Raw genomic sequence first — 24,701 nt, forward strand, 5'->3', positions numbered from 1 at the left:
GAGATTTGCCAACGAGACTGACTGGACTTGCAGGCTCCAGTAAATCATATGCCTATTTGCCTTAATACTCGCCTTGTCTGGGAAGCTCGTGTCAGCCATTGTGGTAGAACATCTAATTGCCCTTCACCAAGGGGAGTGGGGTTTTAGTTTTTTTTCCCTTCTTCTGTGTGTAACCAGCACACTGCAGAAAATAAAACCCACATATATGCATCCATGTTCTGGAGAGCAGCATGCACAATATTTGTACATGATGGGCCTAACAGGAAGTTCCTCCATTTATGAAGAACCCCTAACTGCATAATCGTTTACTTGTGAGCCATGTGTCCATGCAGTTCTGGCTCCTCAGTCTCCCCTCATCTGCCGTCCCACCTAACATATGTCTCAATTACGCCGAGTGCAAGTGTTCAAAACAGCATAGTGTCTCTGCCAGAGAAGCCGTAGCCATAGCCATAGCCACGCACTGCTCTGCGAAGCATCATCGAATGGGATTCAGAGTGGTGCTGCTGTCCCATGGCTGGCACAGGCTCGCAGATCGCACGCCCGCACGCCTCGAGGGGCAGTCGGGCCCTGGTCTGTGCCAAAGGGGCAGCTGTTTGTGAGTCCCGCCATTGTTCTGCGCCCGGGGATGGTGCAGCTGCTGTCCCAACAGTCTCCAGCCAGCTAGAGTCCACCAGTAAATCTGTTCACTCTGGCCTCAATGAGGCTCTCTTTGTGTGTTCAAGCAAGAGAGGCCATGGGCAGTGGCGCACAGGTTGGGACAGTCTGAGAATCACTTGGCTTCAGCCTCATTCTGTGCTGGGCAAACTGATGAGGTCAAGGCATATCATCTGATCAGAGTATTGCATCTGTTTAGTGTCATAACTGTCAGACTATCAAACACTTAACATCTGAAAATGTGTATCCTTACTTCCTGTGTAATCACTGTAAGTATTTGTCCATCTTTGGTATTACCTATGTAATTGATATGTGACATATTGTGTATTATAACCAACTGAATGGATGGAAGAACCTGAGCCCTCAGCAGGGTGTCCCTGAGACTGAATCAGATACTGTGGGTTTCCTTGACCTTCTGCTTACCCCCAGGATATCACCCTCTGGCAACTAGCGCTTTAGCACTGAGGCTCCCCAATGGGTCCCTTTAGCTCTCAGATGTGGCATGTTGCTCAGCGATTGGTTAACATGTTGTCTTCATAATGTGCTAACTACTGTGCCGAAGAAGGGAGGAATGGCGTGGGGGGGGGGGGGGGGGATCCTTGTTACAGTCTCACTGGGGCTTTTCATTAAGAGTGGGTTTGATGTGAAACCACCCACCACTTCACAAGGCAAAGCACAGGACTGCAGTGACGTCACATGTGTTTGAACTCTACTGAGAGGGGCTGGTGGCTCAAGATGACGGAGTTTGGGTCTCTGGGAGATAGATGGTGTATGACAGACAGCTCAGCGTCTTCAGACTAAGCTTGGACCTGAACATGACCGTAAAGAAGCACTGGTGGGTTAGTGTAATCTCTGACGTCATCGGTTTACAATCAGTCCAGATTTCAGAAGTGATGAGTGAATCGTTTCTCTTGGTCTTGTGGCTGTGGTTAAACTATTTGTAGCTTTCACTGTTATATATTATATTATATTCATCCACTGTTTACTTATAGTAGAGATTGGAGCATCTAATGACAGTCTGAGATTATCATTGGGATCCAACTAGTGCATCTCTACACAGAGCAAAAATTGTTAGACATCAATACACCAAGATTTAGTATAAAACCTTTCATGGTATTCAAATCATAATTCTTCACACCTGGGACACATAAAAAGAGCTAACACTTATGCAATTAAAGCCTGCTTAAGCTCTTCCAACTTTCTTGGTCTGCTCGCTTCATAGCCAATATCATTATCACCTCAGCCAACTAGACAATTTCAGGACACCACTTCAGACATACCATATCTTTAAACATCTAAGATGCCATTACCCAACAAATGAGGTCCACGTTTTAGAGACTTGTTCTTAAAGATGCTTGCTTTGCAACTCTCCCAGCCCTGTAATTCATGCACGCTCCCTGGCATATGGTCACCAGGACTGTGAAACAGCAGACACGGGGGGCATGGGGGGGTGGGTGGGGAGGCACGTGGGGAGCCCTTGCCGAAACCCCCCCCTCCCAAAAAAACCTTTTGACTTCTGGAGCAGTGACTGCAGCCAGGCGGCTGGAGCTGACCTGAGAGGAAACGAACAGACTGCATCCAAAAGTCTTTTTTGGGATTCTGTTTCCTCTGCCATTCACTAGCCCTGTCTGCGCTCCTTTATACCGGAGCACTCCCGTCCCGTCCCTTTGTGGATCGGGTTAACCCGGCAGTGGCAGTTACAAACAGCGACACCGAACACCAACAGCCTGGGAGCCACGTACAGTAGTCCCTACAATGGGGCCTTCAATGGCAGGGACCTACCCGTTGGGGCAAGGCTACCGTTGACCATTCCCCTTGAGAATCATTTGTGTGTGTGTGTCTGTGTATGTGTGTGTGTATGTGTATGTGTGTGTGTGTGTGTGTGTGTGTGTGTGTGTGTGTGTGTGTGTGTGTGTGTGTGTGTGTGTGTGTGTGTGTGTGTGCGTGTGCGTGTGCGTGTGCGTGCGCGTGCGCGTGCGCGTGCGCGTGCGCGTGCGCGTGTGTGTGTGTAAGGGTATAACAACGGATGACAGCAAAGACATTCCATTAGAATAAGCTATTTGAAATGTAAAGTGATGTCATTTGGCAATTTCAGATGGATTTCTTATATTTCACCTGAAAAGTCAATGTGAAGCCACCAAGATTGGGAATGAATTAACAGTGGGTTGGAAGCAGTGTATTATCAGGATAATTACACCACTAGTAATTACTGTGATAGTTCTACGCCATTCCACAACATGAAAATGACCCCAAATAAAGCTCTAGCTAAAAAAAGGTTATCAGAGATACCCATAAGAGATGGGGGAGGAAGGAAATACAGGACACTCACGTTAATACTGACAAGCCTGATGAGGAGAATCCTCAGTAATGTGACAGTATGACCAAGTCCGACCATGGATGTAAATCGTTAGGAAGAAAAGTAATTACCCATTCAATGCCCAAAAAGACCATGGCATGTCACCAAAACTGTTCCAGTTTTCTGGCACCAAAACATCCAAAACTTTTTGTGGGTAAAAACCAAATGGACAAGTCAAATCCAGTGGTTAAATGCCGAAGGACATTAATACCTAAATAATCTATTGACACGGGGCAGTAAATGTAAACATACAAGTCATGTCCATAAGGATAGGGCGCCATTATCTAATATACAAACAACAACAACAAGAACAACCGCTGCAAACAAACAAAAAAGTTGAGGTGAGGGGAAAAACAAAACACTGGCTGAATGGTGTGGGGGGCTGCTCTCCCAGGAAATGTTTGCAGGGCTGTCCCTTTGAATGGGCCGATCGCCACGGCAACAGGATCACTTCATCAGTTGAGCGGGTGAGTGAACAGATGGCGGGTGAGCAACAGGCAGCATATGTTCCAATGAGCAGCGGCCTACTGGCCACAAAATGGAGGCTGGCACCAACACATAACCTGACATTTCCTGCTCTTTCGCCACACAGCCTGCTTGCACACCACAAAGAGAGATTATCCCTCGTAAGAGGAGAATAGCGACAGAGAGAATGATAGAAGAAGAAGAAGAAAAAAAGAATGTGTCTTTTATAAGGCAAATTAGTAACAGTTCGTCGCATCTCTCTGCAGCCCCAACTTAACCAAACTGGGATGGCCCAGGCCATATATCACTGGGGAGGCTGGGAAAGAGGAGGACTGGGCTGTCTCTGCTGACTGAAATATGTCCACCTATACAACAGCCTGGCTTCTTCTCTGAGAGGTGTTTTACAGCTATGAGGAGGAGATGGGGGTTGTCATGGGATGAGTCTCAGGCCATCATACTGACACAGGCAGCAACAGGTCTCTTGAGACTCTGAGGATACTATTAGGGGAAAAATGAAACCTCATTTTTCAAATTAAACAGCCATTAAGGGCCATGCTGTGTTTTTATTTCTTATTTGTTAGAGCAGTTGTCCTGACGCAGTAGATAGCAGTTTGACTAGAGTGTGGCTGTTCTAGAGTATTATGTGAAACAACCACTGCTGTTTGTGAAATGCATGTTGACAGCAGAAACACAGACAACAGTTGTACTAATCTATTTTTGCAGTAACCAGGAAGTTCTGCCAATCAGCAGAGTGCTCCCCTTCAATTATCATTTCAATATGCATCTGCACAGCAAGAACACAACCTCGTTATCTGTCCAAATCTGTTAAGGTTTAATACCACAAACCACGCAAGGTTTCAGGCTTGTGAGCCAATACTTTTTTCCTCCTTTTTCAGACTTGCAAACAACAATTTCCTTGTCACTTTTTGTGCGTAAATGCAACACGGCGTGACACTGTTATCGATACACACTTCACAAGCTTTCCCAGTCATAAACACATATCAAAGAGGTTAAAACCACAAGCATTTATTATCACATCATGCATGTACCCAAAGATTTTCACGTCATCGTATGAGAGAGCTGTGACAGACCTCCAGATGATCACATTTCTTTAAAGGAAAGTGCTACCGTGTGTTGACTCGTTTTGAAGCTGCCCTGATAATTGCCCTTGAATTTGTGCAGTGAAAACCACCCTCTGGCAAAGCTTCTCATTGGCTTTGGAGCTGACCCTTTGGAAGCTAATATTATTAGCCCCACTCACTCCCTTCCTCCAAACCAATGAAGTGCCTTGAAAACAACAACAAAAAAGAAAAACGGGGCCCAGAACTGCTGACTCCTTTCGAGTGTAATGTTCTTGTTTGCCCCTCTTTTCTGGCGTAGTGTGAGTCAATCTGCAATTACGGGAGGGGGGTAAAAAGAGAATCTGGAACTGGGTTGCTTGCAGCATTTACTGGGTGTCTATTTTTAGATCGGTGCAGTAAATATTGGTTGCTCTGTTTGTTGCACATAGTCATCGGTGCAATGATTGCCACTCTGTGCTCTGATTGCCACTCTGTGTATATGTGAATGTCTCAGATGACTGTCTTTACTGTAATACTCTAGCAAACAGCATGTGGTGAATTATGGCAATCCTGCACATCGTGTTCATCCTCACCTTGGACTCCTCTCTGTCTGTGACACTCGTTCGGTCATGTGCCTGGAAGCACCCCATGAACAGTGCTGTGGCATTTTTAACTGAAAAAAAAAAAAAACGTGTGTTTTTTGACTCAAGAATTCCAATTCTTGTTCCTTAAAAAGGGGGGATCATTACAGAAAACAGATTTTGACAATCTGTAATTATCATGATTGCCACCATCATCCAGAGTAAACATGTCTATATTCATTTTACAGCATTTTTATCACTGTAATGAACACACATTAAGATGGATCCAAGCCACAGTTGTAGGCTCTCGGGCAATCAACACCCCATAATGCACACACAGAATAAACATTTACAGCATAAAGGGGCATTTTGTCTTCGTTCTTTTTTTTCTTCCTCTGTTCTGTTTTTTTTTCCCTCTGGCGCAGGATAATGGCGCACACCCCCAGGCCTTGCCCGCCTCACTTCCCCTAAAGACCTCTGCCCACATCCAACCAGAACAACTAACCCCAAACTCAAACCAGCAGCCGTCCAGGCTTACATTTATACATACTAGGGAGACAGCGAGAGGAGACACAGAGCGAGACAGTGAAGGAAAGACAGAGACATTGAGGGAGAGAAGGACAGACACACAGACATACAGACAGAGAGCATGAGAGATAGGGTGGGGGCTCTTGGGAGCCAATGATTACCCAGCCCTCTCACTCTCTCTCTTTCTCTCTGCCCCCCCATTTCCCCTCCCTGCCATTGAGGAAGCAGAGCTGACCGTGTGCCAAAGCCTAGGTTCCTGTGGCAGACATCTACCCCCCACACATTCACTCACCCGCCCCTCCTTCCTCCACCAGCCACTCATGGCTCCCCTCATCCTGGTGCGGCCCGAACAGACAGCCATCTCTCCCACAAACCCACCGCCCTGCGCCGCACCGCTCCCCACCCTCCTTCCTCCACCCCACTCCGCCCTCAGAGACACGCATGACTGAGCCCCGTCCCGTCACACCACACCACACCGCGCCTGCCGCGCCACGCCGCACCACCGCCAGGCACCGAGGGCACCACAGCCCCCCTCACGGTACCTCTCCAGGCCTGGCCCCCGGCGGCGGGCCCCAGACCACACCACACCGCTCGCTGCAGCTCTATGCTGTGCTCTGGCTGCTATATTTACAATAGACTGCACACAGCACCATAATTAAACAGATAATTGCGACTATTATATAAAAAAGAAAAAGAAAAACAGTCCGTTTTTGTTGTTGTTACTTCTTTTTCTCTCTCCTCCTGGTATATTTTTAAAGCAAATGGCCTCTTTTGGTAACAAGAGGGCCCAAGAGTCGCTGTGAACTTCAAAGTTTATTTGCTGAGAATTTTTTTTTCCCCCTCTGTTTGAGTTTAAAATGTGACATCGTGTAAGGGCATGTGTTTTTGCTCTCACTCACAGAAACAGATCTATTTCTGGACAGCCACTTTGAGATTTTTCACTATTTGTTTTGCTTTTGGACACTATAAAAATCACAACCCTGTAAATACACACTCACCCCAGTCATTCCCCAATCATTAATCACTGGCATATTCCACCCCTCATATTCAAACATTTTCACCCACCTCAGCACTATAGCCACAGTGTATGCCCATGATCTCATCACCATTGTCCAGCTTATTCTTTATCTTTCACAGCTTTTCTTCTACATTTAAAAAAAAAAAAAAAATCAATCGCTTCCATTTCCTGCACAGCCTATACAGCATTCTGCTGTGAGTCATGTGTTTGTGTTAGCGCTATTTTTCATGTTAGCGAGCACTCAGTTTTTCTGTAGATAAGGGGAAAGAGCTGTTCTCTGACCACTTCTCTCCATATCCTATTTCCGCTTGGAGTCATCTCATGGCAGCCTGTGAGAGGAGGATCCCACCACTAAAGAGAAATCCCTTTTTTTGTAATGTACTGCTAAGGATATTTATCATATGTGGACAAGGCAAAAACAGCTCCTGTTAAATCCATTGAGAACTGAGAACTAAGAACTTTTGCTGACGTAGATGTCTGTGTTTTAAAGAATATACACTGTTGTTTGTGGGTTCCTTTACACACTGAGCAGCAGTAGTGAAATGTAAAATCTGTGGCGTCTTTTTACACACACAGTCAACATGACATGGCAAAATCCCCCCCCCCCCCCCCCCCCCCCCCCCCCCCACACACACACACCCTCTCAGCTGCCTAATGGCACATCACTAATCCCAGTGATCCTCGCACTGATGTACATTATCATAACACATTTACTCTTTCACAGCTCGCAAAGGGAACTGATCCAAGCTGATCTAAACATCCCCCCCCCCTTCTTTCTAGAGACTTCTCCATATGCCAGTGCCAGACAAACGATCGCATGACTCCAGTGTAACTGGACCCCCTCCAAGCCGCACGGTCGGATAGATAGGAGCTCATCTGGGACTAATTACAGTGGGGTGAATATTCATCAATGGGCAATTTCTTGGCCTGGGCGCCAGGGCGCTTCCCTTTATTGTCACCGATCCATACGACCCGTTAAGAAGGGAAGACACATGTCATCCTAAGAGACATGAGGGGGGTAGGTAAATACATTTAAAAAGTGTAGCATGTAGCATTAGTTTTATTTATTTATTAATGTATCTATTTATTTGTTAATTCATGTGTTTGCTTGTTTGTTTCCCTCTTTTTATATTTACATTAAAGGTCTATAACTTCTGAGACCTTTGCTATGGCTTCAAACATAATCTGTGCAAAAGCAGCAGAAAGACTGTGTGCTGAATTTGCACTTATAACAGGTGCTCCGTGGGTTAAAAACTCTGTTAAAACGGTGGGGTGGGTGGTGGCCTGTTTTGGGGTCCCTCCTGGTTTCATATGTCATTGCTTTGCCCAAAGGGACCCTGTGAATCCTCCACCCAATAGTGCTAATCCGGCCCAGGCGTTCCGCAAGCACCAATCGGCGTCCTTCATCTCTCACGGATGTCCCAACAGAGCTCAGAGCGGAGTCAAAACAAATCAGCAAGTGAAGATGGAGGTTGCCCAAAGTGGCGTCCTCTGGGGTTTCCTCCATCGCAATTCCCACTAAACAGCCTTAAACCCCTCCCCACACCCTCACTCCCGCCACACTCTCACCAACTGTCCTACACTCGCCAGGACAGGAATTTATTTTAATAAAGTCACTTTATTGAGGCATAGTAGTGTAGCAATTATAGCTTGTTTTATTGCTACTGACATCATTTCGTCATCTATGGCAAGTCTTGAGAAATACAAATTTAATTTCAGCTATAGCAACACTTCATTTGGGTGTGTTTATCTGCAAATATAGCTGGGCAAAAAAACAATCTCCCCCCTCAGGTCTCGCTTCACCCCCCCCACAAAAAATCTGACACCGTTTTGTTTGGGAAGACACGGCATTTAAGAGGACAGTTCAGCGTACGGTCATACAATTATTTTCCTCCCATAGTTGTTGACAGTCCTTGCAACTGGCAAGAGACTGGCAAAATGACTTCCATACAGGAGCAGTTCTCATTGTCTAAACGCATCAGAAATACCATCTCTAGAGTCACATCAATTTCAGTTTGTTTTCAGACTACTGCTGGTTGTAGACAGCCGGAGGTTGCAGGCAGTGTGCAGTGATCTGGAGTACACTTTGTACCTTGCCTTCTAATCCTGGTGGTGGATTATGGATAGGAGGGCCTAGGGTTATGCTGGGGCCATCTACAATACAAGAAAATGGGGAAGACAGTTATGTTAGACATGACATGTTGCACACAGGGAGAAAAACAATCCAGCCAATCATTCACTCATCAACACACATCAAACACAGTCAATGTTGATGTCAACAGCTCAATAGATATCACAGAGCAGGAGCCATGTTCCCACAACAATCAATGAGTTACTGACTGGTAGAGAAATTGAGTGGAAGACCATGTCAATATTACTTTCTCTGAGTTTGATATGTATGAATATCAGGGTAAAATGGTCAGTACATAGATGTGTTTGCTGTTTGCTTGACAATTTAGAATAATGAATGAACTATGAATAATAACGTTAAAGAATCGTCTTCACCTTGGAGCTAAATGGTATCTCCTTCTGTTTGGACGGCGTGCACTTGACTGAGATCCGCGACCTGGATCAAAAGTGATAAACATATTGACCAAGCTAGCAGTCATATTTGAGGTCATTCGACGGTACATGTGTGTTTGTGGCATCTATACTAATGCAGTTTTGGGATCTGCTCACTGTTCTCTGCAGTACCTTGCATATGGGCTCCAGGCCCTCTGCTACAGGGCCTGTTGCTGTGCAGTGACGACTCACAATGCCTTGGGGTGCTGTCTCCCCAATAGCCTGCTTCCTGGTTCAAAGGCCTCCCTGTGGAAATGAACGAAGAAGAAAAAAAAAAATGAAAAAAAACATTTAGACTTAGTTTTCATTGTAGGTTTTGACACTCGGTATAAATATTCACTACATTAACAATCTTCTGGAAAGGCATATCATACAATTCCTCGTGGCCTAAACCCCGCCGCCATCTCCCCACAGGACTCTAGCAGTGATTACTAGTTGAGTTTCAGGCATAAATTAAAGACATACCTTTTTATAAGTCTGCTCTCGAGTCGCCAGCATAAGAAGAGTATCATTTTTCACAGACAGTCTCTACTATCTAGAGCACAGAACAATCATCTCATTACAAAACAAAACAAAAAATAAACAAAGGAGACTGAGTATAAAAAAGATGACCGACTTCTGCAAAACACACACTTAAAACACAAATATTTGGGTCAGATTGTTGTCTATACTTTTTTGATTGCTCTTGGTTAGAAATTGCAGGAGAATGCTTTTTTTCCCCCCTCAGCATTATGCTTTCCCCTGGCCCTGAGGAATTAAATACTATGGCTCGGGCCTACAATTTTCCAATCATGCTGTCAGCACATGATTCCAATATTTACTGAAACAACAGATTTAAAAGCGGGGGAAGATGGTTGCTTGCCATGCGGGAAAGACAAAAACCCTTAAATTGAACATTAATGCAGCATCCAGACAACAGAATGTTCCAGATCTTGACATATGTCTGTTTTCCCTTTGTTAAGAAAATCCCCAAAATGCCAATAATCTGATCCTTTTTTATTTGCCTCTGCATGGATAAATCTCAGGCTATTGCACATAAACAGTCAAATCATCCAGCCACTCATAAATGAAACACAAACTGTATTCTTATGATGTGTGGCTTTCTCTGTACCTTTTTTTGGTAAAGAAACACCAAACGTACATAAAAACCAATAAAGTTTTGATAAAAATGCAAACTGCTCACAAATGATTCACACTCTATGGCCACCCCGTAAAACACCTGATTCTGATTCGACCAGGGCTGAATCCGTTCCGGAGCAGGCTACTATCTGCCCTGCCGCAAGGCAATCCATGTGACGTGCTGCTCAGTGTCAGGATGTGGAGAGGGGGGAAAAAAACCCCAGATGGATACAATTTTGCAGTTGGAGCTCTTTTAATCTCGCGAACAGAACCGCAGAGCACTGGATGCCGTTTGAAATAAAAGGGAGTTTGAGGGGTTTTGTAAACGGCCCCCACATTGTAATTTTGTTGTCTTGTTATGTTACTTAATATAGCACACTTCCTATAAAAAGCAACCCTGAATTATTCCTGTTATGACAAAGCATCCTGTGGATCCAGAACTGTCTGCCACCGGAACACTGGCTATGCCAGGACCCAGCTGGATCCGATTAGGCGGACTGTTGGGTATTGTTATGTCGGAGGGGCACCAACTGCTTTACATTGTTTGGTTGCATACTCTCAGCTATTATTCTTTACTTTTTGATTTACAACATATGGGTAATAATGATAGGCTGTCTTTAGAAAGCGCCGGAGTGTGTGGGCAACGGTCTGAGCCGCTGGAATCGCAGTGGAGACAGAATCTTTTAACCATGTCTGCACGCGCTTTCTGTTGGCTGTAAAACAGCGCTGATGTGCCGCAATATTACAAACCGAAGCTGATCAAATGTTGTGAAACATTTCAAAGGCTTCAGCTGTCATAAACTGGTTCCATGGCTGCATCTTTGATGCTGTAAAAGAGCAAGGTCAACATTAACGTTCTCAAACAGACTGTGTCTGTATAAACAAGAGTTCTGGGACCTGTCAGTTAACAAAGAGAAAAAAAAATATCACGAGACATAAAACTGGAAAGGCGTCAAGCAAATCTCACCAGGTTCTTGCTGAGTTCTCCGTGGAGCTGTCTGTATTGTTCTACCACGTCTCCTGCAGGTATTGAGAACCAGTTCTCTGAGAGAATAGAACTGTGAGATCCATGAGCTCTGCAAACAATTGGGCACATCATTTGTCTTTGCTACGCAAAATTTGTGTAATAAAATAATGGGTTTCTATGGACTCCTAGAGGGTATCTCATCTATCAAACTGGTTATATTTAGCATTAGTTTAAAACATAGTAGAACAATTCCTGCTACTGTGTTATCTAGTAACCTCTGTCTCTACTGGCCTGTTTCTTTGTATTGTTACTGTGTTTTACTTTTACTAACTATATGTGAATGTGTCATGATGATTGCTACATGTTGCCATTCTTGGCTAGGTCCCAGACAAAACTAATATGTATGGTCAAATGAGTATGAATAAATCTCACTACTCACGTTGCCCTCCAGGAGTTCCTCGCTGGGCCTGCCGGAGTGTGCCAGCAGGTACTTCTGATGGAAGAGCAGGCCGTCAAACATCCTCCAGGGCATCAGGTCCTCCATGCTAAAGGGAGAGCCGCAGGCACTGTTGGCCGTCACCAGGTAGGTGAGTCCCCGCACAAACAGGGAACCCAGCTGCACCGCCCTGGGGTCCACACAGGGAACCTGCCCAGGGGAGAACAGGAGTCAAAATGAGTGTAAGATCACATCTACGACTAGATGGTGTGTAGTGGTCTAAAGCGACCAGGGTTCGTATTCCATTTTATTCCTATACCCTAATCCAGGTTCGTAATCCCGGGGTCTCTCCCGACCCCGACCCCAACCCCTTCCCTTACTCTAACCTGGGTTCGTATCCTACCCTTAAGGGGGTGAACCCCGCAACCCTCCCACCCCTTGCCCTGGATGGCCTGTGGCATGCCATAGTATAATGACAGTGAAGTTTAGATAATTAGGCAGTGCATCGTTCAGACACTGAGATATGCATGTGACATTTTTTCGAGGTGTATCTTGAGGTGTATCTGTTGTTGTCCCTGTGTCCTAAAACATCGTAAGTATGGAGGGGGGGTAGGGACACCAGACACCACGGTTGAGCCTTTGTGGGCCTAATTCAACAAAACACAGACAAAGGAAAGTACCCACTTGACAACCCCAGTGAAATGCTCACAAAGGCATCTTTGTTGTTATTGTTGTTGTTGTTGTTATTAAGCATCTTTAAGTATCGTTATGATGGTTGTAGTGCACCCTGATTTAATCTACCGTGATATACATTATAGAGATCAACAAATGTTGTGGGACATCTGTGGCATCTTCCCACCAAACTGTACCAGGGAAATGAACAAAGGGACTGAGAGGCCCACGGCCTCATCTAGTACAATACAGCTCCACCACACCATCTGCACAAACCCAGTGGGGGTGAAGGTGTAGAACTGACCTCACTGTGCTACAGTGCTTTTAAGGTCTTGTTTCAGAGAGATGTTATTTCAAACAAGAAGCCCACACATCAAACACACAGAAAAGGCAACAAGAGACGTGTGGCAGGAGAGCTAGAGTGGTTATTTCCAGGACTTCACACACGCACGCACTCACTAACATAGCCCTGGGGCTGCTCACCTGTCCAGGACGGAGAGGGACGCATGGGGCAGATGTTCTCCTAGCAGTGTTTACCCTCCAGCCTCACCTGTGGCCCCCAACTCCACACACACACACACACGGCCCACACACACCACCCTTCTCTCACCCCCGCCTTTACCAGACTGGAGATAAGAGACAGGCCTGATTAGACTGATCTGTCACACACACTCGGAGAGGGGAGATTGTGGGCCTACCACCTGCTCGCCACTCAAACACAGCTTAACCTAAAGCAAACAAAGGGCAGGCGTGCAGACAGTGGCGGTCGGACGGCTCTCGCCTCCCAGGCGGGCGGCTGGCCAGCCGTGCGCACACACACACACACACACACACACACACACACACACACACACACACACACACACACACACACACACACACACACACACACACACACACACACACACACACACACACACACACACACACACACACACACACACACACACACACACACACACACACACACACACACTACAGCTTACAACAGCTCTGTTTGCCCTGTGGTCTGCTGTTGTTTGAGTGGAGTGATGTGATGAGACACTAAAGCTTTAAAATGTGTGTGTTTCTTACTGCAGGGCCTATCATTAGCCTCTCTGTTTTGATAGGGTTAACAAAGACATGATGCCCCTACATTATAAACGTACTTTTGTTAATGTAACATTAACACTCATGGAACATTTTCATGTCGTTTCAATTCTCGGTTCCAAATAAGAAGAACGGAGGAGCTATGAGGAGCCCCTGGCTAAGTGGAAACAGTGAAAGCTGTCCTGAGGAGGGAGGTACTCCTGGATCCCCAAAACAAACAAAGAACCATTCCACCAGCCAGATGCCGGCAAGCCTCGCAGACCCTCAGGGCAGAGCCCAGGGTTTCTGGGTAACCCCTGGCTTCATTGCCACAGGGGCAAGCGAGACAGAAAAAAATAGGCCTCTCAGATACAAAAACAGTGTGGGAGGGTGACAGGGGTACCGCAGAACCTGTAAATGCAAATGTCCCAGCTTCAGCGTGTTTTGTTAAGGGAGGATTAAACCACTGACCTACTCTCAAACCTTTTGTTTCCTTTACAGGAAGGGTAATATTTATTTCTGATGGTAGAAAGATTAAGTTTAAATTAGAGTTTTTTGAAGCGATAAGACTGACTTGCTTTAGTGTTGGATTACATTTTCATGCATTAGTGTGTGGTTTTATGTGTGTTTGATTTGTGTGTGAGAGACTGACTATGTATGTGTGAGAAGCATACATTTGTGTGTGTGTGTGTCTGTGTGTGTGTGTGTGTGTGTGTGTCACTATGTGTGTGTGATTCCCCCAACATTCTGATGCAGTGGCATCCCCATTCCCTTTCTCTCGGGCACATTCCCTCAGTGTGCCAAAACCCGGGCCATGGGATGGCCAGCAAGGGAGTTTGGAAGGAGGACTCGGACAGTCCCCGGAGTCCCTCTGCCATCTGTCTCTCCCAGCCTCAACCGCCCTTCTCCGCTACCTCCCTCCCTCCCTTCCTTCCTCTCATCTCCTCTCTTCTCCATTCCTCTCCTCCTCCTCTGTCTTCTCCTCCACCTCTCCCCTCCCTTTCTCCACCCCTTCTGAGATTTCAGGCAGATGTGACAGTATCGCTCCTGACGGGGGAGGGAACAATGGCGCGTGCGACAGGTGCTCCCCTGTGAGAGACCCCCCCCCCCCCCCCCCCACGCTCTTAAAAAAAAAAAAACTCCAGCTCCCGGGAGGCAGGACAGCCTTGCGCGCTTTAATCTGGTCAACAGCAGGCTGTCGCCACTGCGCATACACACAAACACACACACACACACACACACACACACACACACACACACACACATACACACTTCCCCAGACCCCTCCCGCCTACCACCATTTGACACCTGCTGCTGCTGTGCACTCATTGAGAGTGCGCGTGCACACAAACACTCACACTCTCACTCTCTCTCCCTCACAAGCACACAATCATTCAGAACTCAATCGCAGGCATGAAAACAACACTCACACAGCTTCATCTGGGCAGAGACTCAAACACACCGCCCTGCCTGTTGTCCTGCTTACATATTAACATCAAATGGTCTGCCCAGGACGGAACAGAAGGAAACACTGACTCTATTGTCTACTTTGGGGGACTGCAACATCCTTCCCTGTTCCACAATAGCAACCCACAAACCAAAAAATGAAAACATTAACTACTATAAAAAACAACAGCAAACAAACGGTTGTTATGTTATATATTTAGATAATGTATATATAATGCTCTGATATTCATCCCATTAAAGTATGTTAGAAGATCAGACCACAATGACATTAACCCCTTATCACTCTTTTGTAGCTCATCAGTCTTTTGTGGCAGGTCGACCATCTCCTGCTTGGCCACAGGGATCAAACACGTACCCACAAGAGGTCAACACATCGACTGTAACTTAAACATGCACAGTGAGTATCCAGGTCTAGGTCATCCTCCACATCCCCACCAAGACTAGTGGAGTTGGTGGATGTGTGTGTGTGTGCGTGTGTGTGTGAGTACGTATGTGTGCATCTGGGTATCTGTGTCTATGTGTGTAGGGGGGTTTTAACAACGCCCCAAGCGCCGTCTAAGACCAAAACTGCTCAGGGGGCCTCCGTAAATCAAGAGGTGGCTTCCTAAATGTCTCTGCTGGGGTTCTAATTCTGAACCCCCCCCCCAAAGCACCATATATTATCTGCAGACTGGAGCGGGAGCACTGCACAGTGCTGTGCTATCGGGGCCATGAGGGGCTGGCTGGGAGAGAACCGCGGGCCGCCCTCGCCTCGGCGGCGGTCTGAAATAGCGCGCATGGCAGGTTTAAATTAGGGGTGGGCGGCGAAACGGAGCTGTGGTCAGCGTCGGAGCCCGTCAGCCTGCCAGCGCATCGCACTCCTCAGGTTCAGCCCACAATTAGAGCAGTTTCAGTTTTCTTTCCTTTTTTGCTTTCGTTTTTTTATTCATGTAGAGCGCAGGAAGGGGAGAGTGTGGGTGGGTGGTGGAGGGAGGGGAGGGGAGAGGGTAGGAGAGAGGAATGTCACAATTTTGCCCAAAATTATCCCCATGGACTTTTTTTTCTTCTTCATCTTTCTTTTTCCACATTGACTTGCAAACTGAGTTGAAGAAAAATAAGAGAATAAAACAATTTTTCCCCTGTCCCAAAAAGAAAAATACTCAAGACCTCTGTTTTTTTTTTTTTTAAATGGTGGCCTTAATTCCACACACTAACCCGTCTTTGTTGTTGTGCTGGTTTGGCCTGAGATCAAGTTGTTTCAAACAAGATGGCCACCGAAATGGCAACAGCTCTGCTGTTTCCATGGCGGCAGACAACAGACAAGGCAGGCAATCATATCTTGGCTCCTGCACCAAAACGTTGACAGCAGTAATCCAAGAATCTAAAAAATGCACACCTACATCTGTAAGTTGAAGATAAAACACTGTAATGTAAATGTGGAATGAAGTGATGAAAGGGGTAATGCGTCAAGAGTAAACAAACAAACTGTCTGGAAAGAAAGGAACTGTTTGGGTTTGCAGATTCTCTATTCTAACCCACTCCAACCTCAATGTGAGGAAACAAACAGACAGAGGGTGTTTCTGTTGTCATGCTAAGTACGAACAGAGTGACTAACGACGACTACTTAGTAGAGGAGGTTAATGGGACTCACCTTTGTGTGGCACAAGTCTGTGTACGTCTTGAACCTGACACAGACGGCTTGACTCAGATAAGCATCTACATCTTCCAAAGAAAGGTGTGTCACCTGAAAACAATCACAAAGAATCACAAAATAATCAAACAATCACATCTTGATGCTGGCTGTGTTGGTGTAGGCACTGAACACAATATGGCCACGGATATACACAACTCCCACAAGTCAAAGGTGATTATCACATGAGAAAACTATGAACGGCGCCCCTAAGTTGTGGCTGTGGAGTCTGGGACAGTCTTTAACACAACAAACAGAGATAGAAAGGAGCCTCAGCATAAATGCAAACATGAAGCAAAATGCAAGTGAGGGAACAGTCACAGGCGTAACATGATAGTTTGTGGCACAATAACACGATTATGTGGCCAGCACAGAAATGTCTGTAGCGCGTCTTTCATGGCTACGGCCACTGATTTGTTTCACGATGATGTGGAAAGCTTTGCTTCATCTCGGTGACCACATCTGTTTCAAACAAATGGAGAGAATGTACATCTTGCGTCCTAATGCTAACTCATGTAATGCTAACTCATGAGAAGTTACAAGTGATAATTAAAAAGAGACAGACCAAAGGTAGCACCAAAGGTAGCTGCGGACTGTGGAACAGAGCAGGCCCCGATCTGACAAAGACATGGCCCAGTAGTGGCTGGTGAAAATGTTTAGTAGGTGGGACTCCACCTTGGTCAACCAAATGTAGTTACTGCTCCAGTGCCATGTAATGTTTCTGTAATACAACACATAATGTGCCAAAACACGATGCATGGTACTTCATTACACATTTCAGTTGTTGACATACCTGTGTTTTCATCAGAATACAACAAGGCAACACTACATTATTATTAATATACAACGCTAATTATGATTATTATTTACTTATATCACACTATGTGGACCAGTGGGATACCTTAATGATGTAGTAAGACACTCGAGTCATGGAAGTTTAAAGCAATATTATGCAGATATTTTCACATTTTCAAAGTAGCTAGTTTGTATAACATCTTCAAATTCTGTTTGACAGTTTTTGGTCATGTGAAGGAGAGATTAACACACCTGTCCTTCCCACTAACTTCCTACGCTGTTTACTGTGTACTTTTGTGCCCTATGTCTGAAACCCAGCAAAACAGCTTTCACAGCAAATCATCATCAAATCTACTGTCAAAATACATCTTTTAGTAGGCAAGGTAGATTTTATTAGTGTGAAGTGGGACGTTGATGGTGTTTGCCATGCAAGTCTTTTCACTGTTGGGTAGTTAGCATGCTAGTTTTAGACCAAAATGCCATAATGCGTCTTTAACAAAAGCACATCTCTGCAGTCCACATTACATGTGTCTGAGCCAGTCTGACTATTGATCAGGCTGTTAGTGACCTCAACATTTAAAAAAATATCTTCATGTGATTCACACCGATTATAGTCAAAAGTGTACAAGGTTATTTGTAATTTGAAGAGATGTATTGCTAATGGCATTGCGGTCCACTACTGAGTCTTTTGTATTTGCTCAACTACAGTAGAATTGTGGAAAACTGCAGTTGGCTTTCTAAATCGAATACTATTTGTCACTCGAGTCAAGCGATTGCACTACGATGGTAAACTCTCTGACAGATCTTTTTATTTTACAGTCTGGCAGGGACCGTGTTGAAACATAACTGAATTGAAAAGTCTGATTCATGACGCAGAACTATGAACATCTAAGAACATCTATATTTCATTTAATGAAAAACACACATTTCATGCAGACGTGCGGGATGTATGTAAAAAGAATAAATGTATGGTTTTTTGTCCAGCTCAGCTACAAATGGGATAGTTTGAACTGTAAAGCTGACTCAATAAATTTGCTTCGAGAATGCTTTTGTCACTCAACCGTTGTAAAATATGAATTGCACGCATATGTCTTCCCAAACCACTGAAGTAAACAACACACAGCTGATTCTGTGGCAAATCCACAACAGACCAGAGCCACATTCATTCCCATCAGCTGCTGCACAACACAAAAGCAAGCGCCCTTTCCTTTGAAACACTCGACTTATCTGTAAATCATACCATTGGGTCTAAAAGCACAGCAACTTAAAAGTAATATGAACCACATAATAAACAAGTAAAAAAAAAACACATAAATAATATGACTGTCTAAGAGAGACAAAGCAATAAGATAGAATCTGTTCCAATAATAAAGGGTAGGGGGAAGAGGACAAACAACAGTCAGTTACACAGGATCAAGTTTATAATATTACAGTGAGTGTATCAAAATAAGGTTCAACAGAAATGAGTTCAGGAGTTATTTTAACTAGTCTGTGATTGAGTGTGCAGCTACTCCAACATCTAACACATCCACCTGGGGGGTTCTATAATGGAAATCTGAAGTCTTTCTTATAAACGGTGCTCATTTTTTGGTTTTACAAAATGACTATTGGTACAGAATTCCATGGCAATAAGATTAGCACTCATGCTATGGATCTCTGTCAATAGTTGATTAATTGTCCACATCCAGTCCACAACCAGGGTTTAGCTATGAAGCCTTGCAAGCAGTTGACCCAGGTTGGTTCCTGGTCAATTTTAATTAATTGATTATGGTCAATAACGATGTCTCACAAGTTACTGACTAATCATACGGCCTACAATGATTAAGCCGCACCATGGAGGCACGCCAACAGGGGGCCATTGGGCCCTGTGAGGCACGGCCCGGAGGAAGTGCTAGCGACTGGAGGTGCCCGTGCCAAGCAGTGGCCTACTGCCCCCGCATCGACAGAGTGCCGCACTAGGACTCACCACAGCAGGGAAGGAAACCATTCTTTGGACCTTCTCCACTGATAAACACCATGTTCCCTAATGCTATGGAATGGAAGTAACAGTAGGGTATTGGCATGGTAAAACCATTCCGGACTAATAATATTCAAACTATTGGCACGAAATCTAATTCCATAGCAATAGTGCACTAACTATAGTTCTGGTTCCATAGCCGTAGTTGGTGCCTTTCTTTTAGTAAAAAGTGAAAAATCACTGGAAAAAAAGCATACACAATAAATTTGATAGATTAAAAGGTAGTTTTGTCTAAAACCATGGAGCAAACCAGCTAATTGCCAAGAGACCTGTTTTGCAAACACTAACATTTTTTGCAGAAATGTTTAGATGACTCTGCAGTTGCCAGGTGTGTCAGTGGTAGACAGGAGACTGAGAACAGTGAATTGGGGTGTGTACAGGATGAGACAGAGCAGACTCTACTTTATGAGGAAGCTTAGGTCATTCAATGGGTGCAGCAAGGTGTTGCATATCTACTACCACTCTGTTGTTACAAGTGTAATTTACTTTGCAGCCACTTTGCAGCGACTCTAAGAAACTGAACTAACTTATACAGAAGGCTGGCTCTGTGCTGGGGACTAATCTGAAGCCTCTAGATGTTGCTTCTGAGCCTAACAGACAAAACCACCTCAACCCGCAACCCAACCTATTGGTCAAACAACAAATATATATATATAGTAATTCTGTGCTCTGCTTGTTTATGCCTCACCTGTAGGACGATGTATGTGACCAGGCATACAACAGCTACCAATGGAACTTCAAGGGTATCCAGGACCTCAGCATATTCCTTTAGCTCAAGGAGAGCCAAGAAAGTGGACAACTGCAGATGTCTCACTTCAGTGTCTTTCCTAAACCACAGGTCTCTTAAATCTGGTTTTATATCTGTTGGACGAACACACATCATATCAAAAAGACCAAATTAGCTATTCCTCAAGCATTAGCTTAACTGATGTGATCCCTTCCCAGATGTGAAAAAATAACACGTATTGTGAGATGTACTGTACTGTAGTGTCTCTACATGCTGAGGTGCAACCTTAGTACCTGAATCACTGAACTGCTTAGGTGACACCATTTTGGGCTCCTTGAGTTTGTTTCCAGGAAAGACAAACCACTCCTTCACCGCAGGTACTGGCACAGCATGGTCTATTAAAGAGACAATCATATGACATATCCAGTTCATAGAGGTACTCTCAGGATATAGTACATTTTCTGTTCACGTCTAGAATCGCATGCAGCTGGTGTATAACCCCTCGTATGAACAGAAAATCACTTCAGAGGAATATTCAAATAGTGCAGGATATTGACTTATGATAAGCTCACAGGTCAAGGGGTACAGGATGTGTTACTTTACAGAATATAAAGGGTGAAAAGCACCTGTTATCAAGCTGGACTTCACTGTGATATAAACTCTAAGATCTTGACACGTAAACTGAGATCTTCAAGGCTTAAAAAAATATAGCATGACAAACCAGTCCTACACACAGTAGGAGTTTGGCAAACACAGTACCTGGTTGTGTTGGCAGCAGAAGGCCATATATATGCTCTCTGATTGGCTGAAACACAGATGCCTGAGAGGGGAGTTCAGTGTTCTCTTCATCTTCAAGAGTGTTACTGCATTCAACCACTCCATCGTACAGGATATTATATATCATAAAGCACTCGGCTCTTGTGTGCTTCTCTTTGGCAGCCTGCAGTGTTAAAATCATCGAATTCATCTATCAAAACTAGTTTTATGCAAATGTTTATGTAAAAGAACACAATGTATTCATTAGTTTATTTAAAAAAAAATGTTTACCTTCAATATAGCTGCATCAACAAACCTCTCCATTGCACATACTGAACCAGTATCACACAACTCTTGATTGGTCCATGGAAATCTTTGACCTGGAAGTACATAGGAATGCATTCCATTTTCCAGTAGCTGTGTGTCTGCAACAGAGAGTGATAGAGAGGCGATGCCCCCAGACCCATCTCTGAGGGGGTGACAACTGCTTATGAATTCCGCAACAGCAAACACCTTCTCCCCTTGATGTCTCCCATGCCTGTTGCGATACTCATTTATAGCTCTGTCTCGGACATGCCTCATACAGGTCTCTGGGACAACATCATTCCCCAGAAGACAAGCGATCAGTGGGAGGTCTGTTTTTTCCAGCCCCAGGGCATGACATAGCCTTTCCCTGGAGAACAGCACTGTAGTCATGCTCTGCAAACAAAGCTTGCTCGCAGACAGGTAAGGAACTGTATCGTATATGACAAAATCTGAGTCCTGGCCTAAGATGCCCATGTAGTTGTGACTGTTGGCATAGGTGGCAATCTCATAGTCACCCTCTCGGGTGGAGCACTTGGTCTCTTGTCCCAGTGACTTGAGGGCAAACCGGGAAAAGGTGGCCAGGCCAGAGGGGAGGGAGATGTCCCTGCCAGGTTGCTGGCCGTCGCTCTTAATTAGGTGGAATATCTTAGCGATGTCCTTGTTTGACCTGAGCCGACGTCGCACCCATTCAGCTCGCTTACGCTCCTCCACCACCCCATCGAAGTAAAACACCAGCTTAATACCTGCTGCAGAAAATGCAGATACAAACTCATTCAGGATGTGCATGTACTCTTTCCACTGTCCTCCATGAACCCACGCTTGGCAGCTATACCACTGTCTTACACAGGCCATTCCATCCACTACCAGTGTGGGAGTGCTGCCTGGGTGTGCAGTCATGTGATCCACTGCCATCTTTCTTAAGTCCACTTTTATGCATGTGTCTGGGCACCAGTTCTCCATGAAGTGGTTCAGTCCCTGAACACCCATTGTATATACTCATTTAATTATTTAAATATTCGAACAAATTGGGCTGTTATAGTACTAGAGATAGGCTATTTCTTTAGAGTGAACATACCATCATACATAGCTACACTGGTTCGCACAATCACGAATAACTTCGTTTAAAAGAAAAGTCAGAATTCATACCAGTTGCTATGCAATAACATTTAAGCGCAGTTCGGTGTTAGACGTATCTTTCAAAGCAAGTAGTCTAGGCTAAATGTCAGAGTATCTATGGAAGTAATTTATTTCTAGCAAGAACATGCTAGCCATTGAGGCTAACCAGGATAAGTCACAAATCAACTGCTGCCGCAGGGTTCGTCTATCAAAGAAAACATAAACTCAAAGATGTTTACTTAGTGCCCAAAATACAGTGCTCTGTCTTATTATGAACTAAAATGTATGCTCAAAATCTCTCCACACGTTCAAATGAAGTCGGTATAAATCGGGGACAATATTCTTTCCGGAAGCTGTTCCATCACTGAAATTAGTCCGGGGAAATCGATGGTTGATAGCGATGTCGATGTAGGCTACATTTACAACAAAGGCTGGATACAAACTGCCATATAACAGTAACTAAAATGCATGTATATCCTGTCTTTCAGTAGGATTTATCAGAATCTACCGCTACAATCAAATTAGCCTGCGTGGTATAGGGTACATACAGCTTGTTCTAAACTCTTTAAAATCAAGTGTGATGAGTCAAACTTCAGGTTCCACTCTGCTCGAAAGCCTACAATCTCTATAACATACAAGCAGACAGAAAAGGTTCGTAGAACCAATATATGAAAATAGCCTGGAGAAGCTGTAGATAACGTGTAGCTCATGACTAATTTCAAGTAACAGCCTATGACTAGATTTTCTCCTAGTGAGCTATTTGGACATTTGATGTGTGCTCAGTCCTTCGTTTGCTGTTTCTATAGATGGGCTTGCTGCAGGTGCCTTCATTTGTCTCTTGCCAGATGCTTGACCAGAGAGGTTGGGGGTTGGGTTGAAGATACTGAAGGCGCATTCATCTTCGAGTCGGCTTCTCTGTGCGACGGAATTTATCCAAATTAAGAATGAGAATTAAACCACCAGTATTACCATCAGTACTCCGATCACTATCATAGAGAATCTAATAAGGTTTAGAAGAGGCTCGTAAGAAAAGTGCCAGGATACGTCAATGTCAATATCCTATCTAATATAGACTAAATAGGATTATACCCAGTTTGCCAGTTTAATTAACCAGTAAAAATATACCAAAAACTGTCGGGAAGAATGGGAAAGCAATTGCTTGCTATATGACGTATTCTATTATTTGTGAACCTCTGGCTACAGCCAAAAATATGGCTCTGGTCAAACACGCTGCTGTGCTATTTGCTGCGTGTAACGTTTTTGTCCCCTAATTATAGTGCTTGCGGATCACTGTATTGATTTCTCTGTCCCCTTGAGGCGAAGGTTTTACATACGAATAAAAGCACCCAGGGGAAGGGGCAGATGTTCTCTGGAGGACGTCGGCACGCGACTGACCTCAGCTCTGCTGAAGCATTCACCTCACCCCATCCTGGAGGGCGCGCGCACGTCCACAAACATACACAGACTGAAGCGCTGCCCAAACTTTTCCCCGCATGACCCTAGCAACACATATAACTTTAACATGGCTCTTCTTGGCCAGCCACAGTAGCTAAGTGAGGCAACTGTGTAGACAACAACGAAGTAACACAAGCTTACTTAGTCTATGGATCAATTAAACACAAGTGCGCATGTAATGGCATGTTTTTTCTTTCTTTCTCTGTGTATCGCGATTGATTCCGAGCTGTTCCGCGCCCATCATCCCCACCACCGGGGCCACGCGACACATCCTTTATTATTGTAATCAGCACACGTCCCTCCAGCAACACGCTTGGAAAGTTCTATCAGGCTACTTTCGCACCAACATCACTGTCTACCGACTGAACAGAAGTGTTCTGACAGAATATGAGACAACAATAACACTATTACTTTGAACCTATAGAACTGTTTGTAGTGTAGTCAAAGTTCTAACTTTAATAAAGGCTAAGTATCTAATTTTAAGTCTAATTTTATACGTGAAAAAAAAAGCTATTTGAAACGAGCTTGCAATCATGAATTTCAAAGTGACCTGTTGCTTCAACGCTTGCCAATTTAGGCGATCTGTTGTCAGGTTACACGTTACATTCGCTGAACAAATTGGTTTGAGCAAGGGACTTCATAATTAAAATGAGTCCTGTCATGGATGGGCCATGTTGACGTTCCCACGAACAGTTTATCCACGAAACTGCACTTTCAGCTTCCCTAACCATATGGCCAGTGCCATACCGTTGCAGGTCCTTTACATGCTTCCAGTTTAATTTGGCTGAAGACTGTGTAATGCGTGGACGAACAGTGGAGACATGCAGTTGAAATGTGGAGGTGGGGGGGGGGGGAACGCCATTTGGTTGGGAGCAGATGGTTGGCTTGGGGGGCTGTCCGCGTCTA

The 24,701-nt window shown here is 44.8% G+C and overlaps 1 protein-coding gene across 4 annotated transcripts; it reads right to left on the reverse strand.

Annotated features, from left to right (window-relative positions):
- Nucleotides 1–8,295: 8,295 nt before the first annotated feature.
- On the reverse strand, nucleotides 8,296–23,498 carry fam120b (family with sequence similarity 120B). Of its 4 annotated transcripts, XM_031579185.2 has the most exons (10): nucleotides 21,210–23,497; nucleotides 20,922–21,102; nucleotides 20,456–20,557; nucleotides 20,124–20,296; nucleotides 16,585–16,677; nucleotides 11,751–11,957; nucleotides 11,312–11,420; nucleotides 9,358–9,471; nucleotides 9,169–9,229; nucleotides 8,296–8,817 (listed from the first exon to the last, which is right to left on the reverse strand). In XM_031579185.2, exons 1-10 carry the CDS (start codon nucleotides 22,209–22,211, stop codon nucleotides 8,781–8,783), a joined length of 2,079 nt encoding a protein of 692 aa, XP_031435045.1. In that variant the 5' UTR covers nucleotides 22,212–23,497; the 3' UTR covers nucleotides 8,296–8,780. The 4 variants fall into 4 exon arrangements, 2 of the variants coding, with proteins under 2 accessions (XP_031435045.1, XP_042565467.1); XR_004164974.2 differs by lacking the exons at nucleotides 8,296–8,817; nucleotides 9,169–9,229 and adding an exon at nucleotides 9,691–9,760 and having other exon boundaries at nucleotides 9,390–9,471; nucleotides 21,210–23,498; XM_042709533.1 differs by lacking the exons at nucleotides 8,296–8,817; nucleotides 9,169–9,229 and having other exon boundaries at nucleotides 9,331–9,760; nucleotides 21,210–23,498.
- Nucleotides 23,499–24,701: the final 1,203 nt, after the last annotated feature.

Source organism: Clupea harengus, chromosome 13 (assembly GCF_900700415.2).
Source record: "Clupea harengus chromosome 13, Ch_v2.0.2, whole genome shotgun sequence".
Lineage (NCBI taxonomy): Eukaryota > Metazoa > Chordata > Actinopteri > Clupeiformes > Clupeidae > Clupea > Clupea harengus.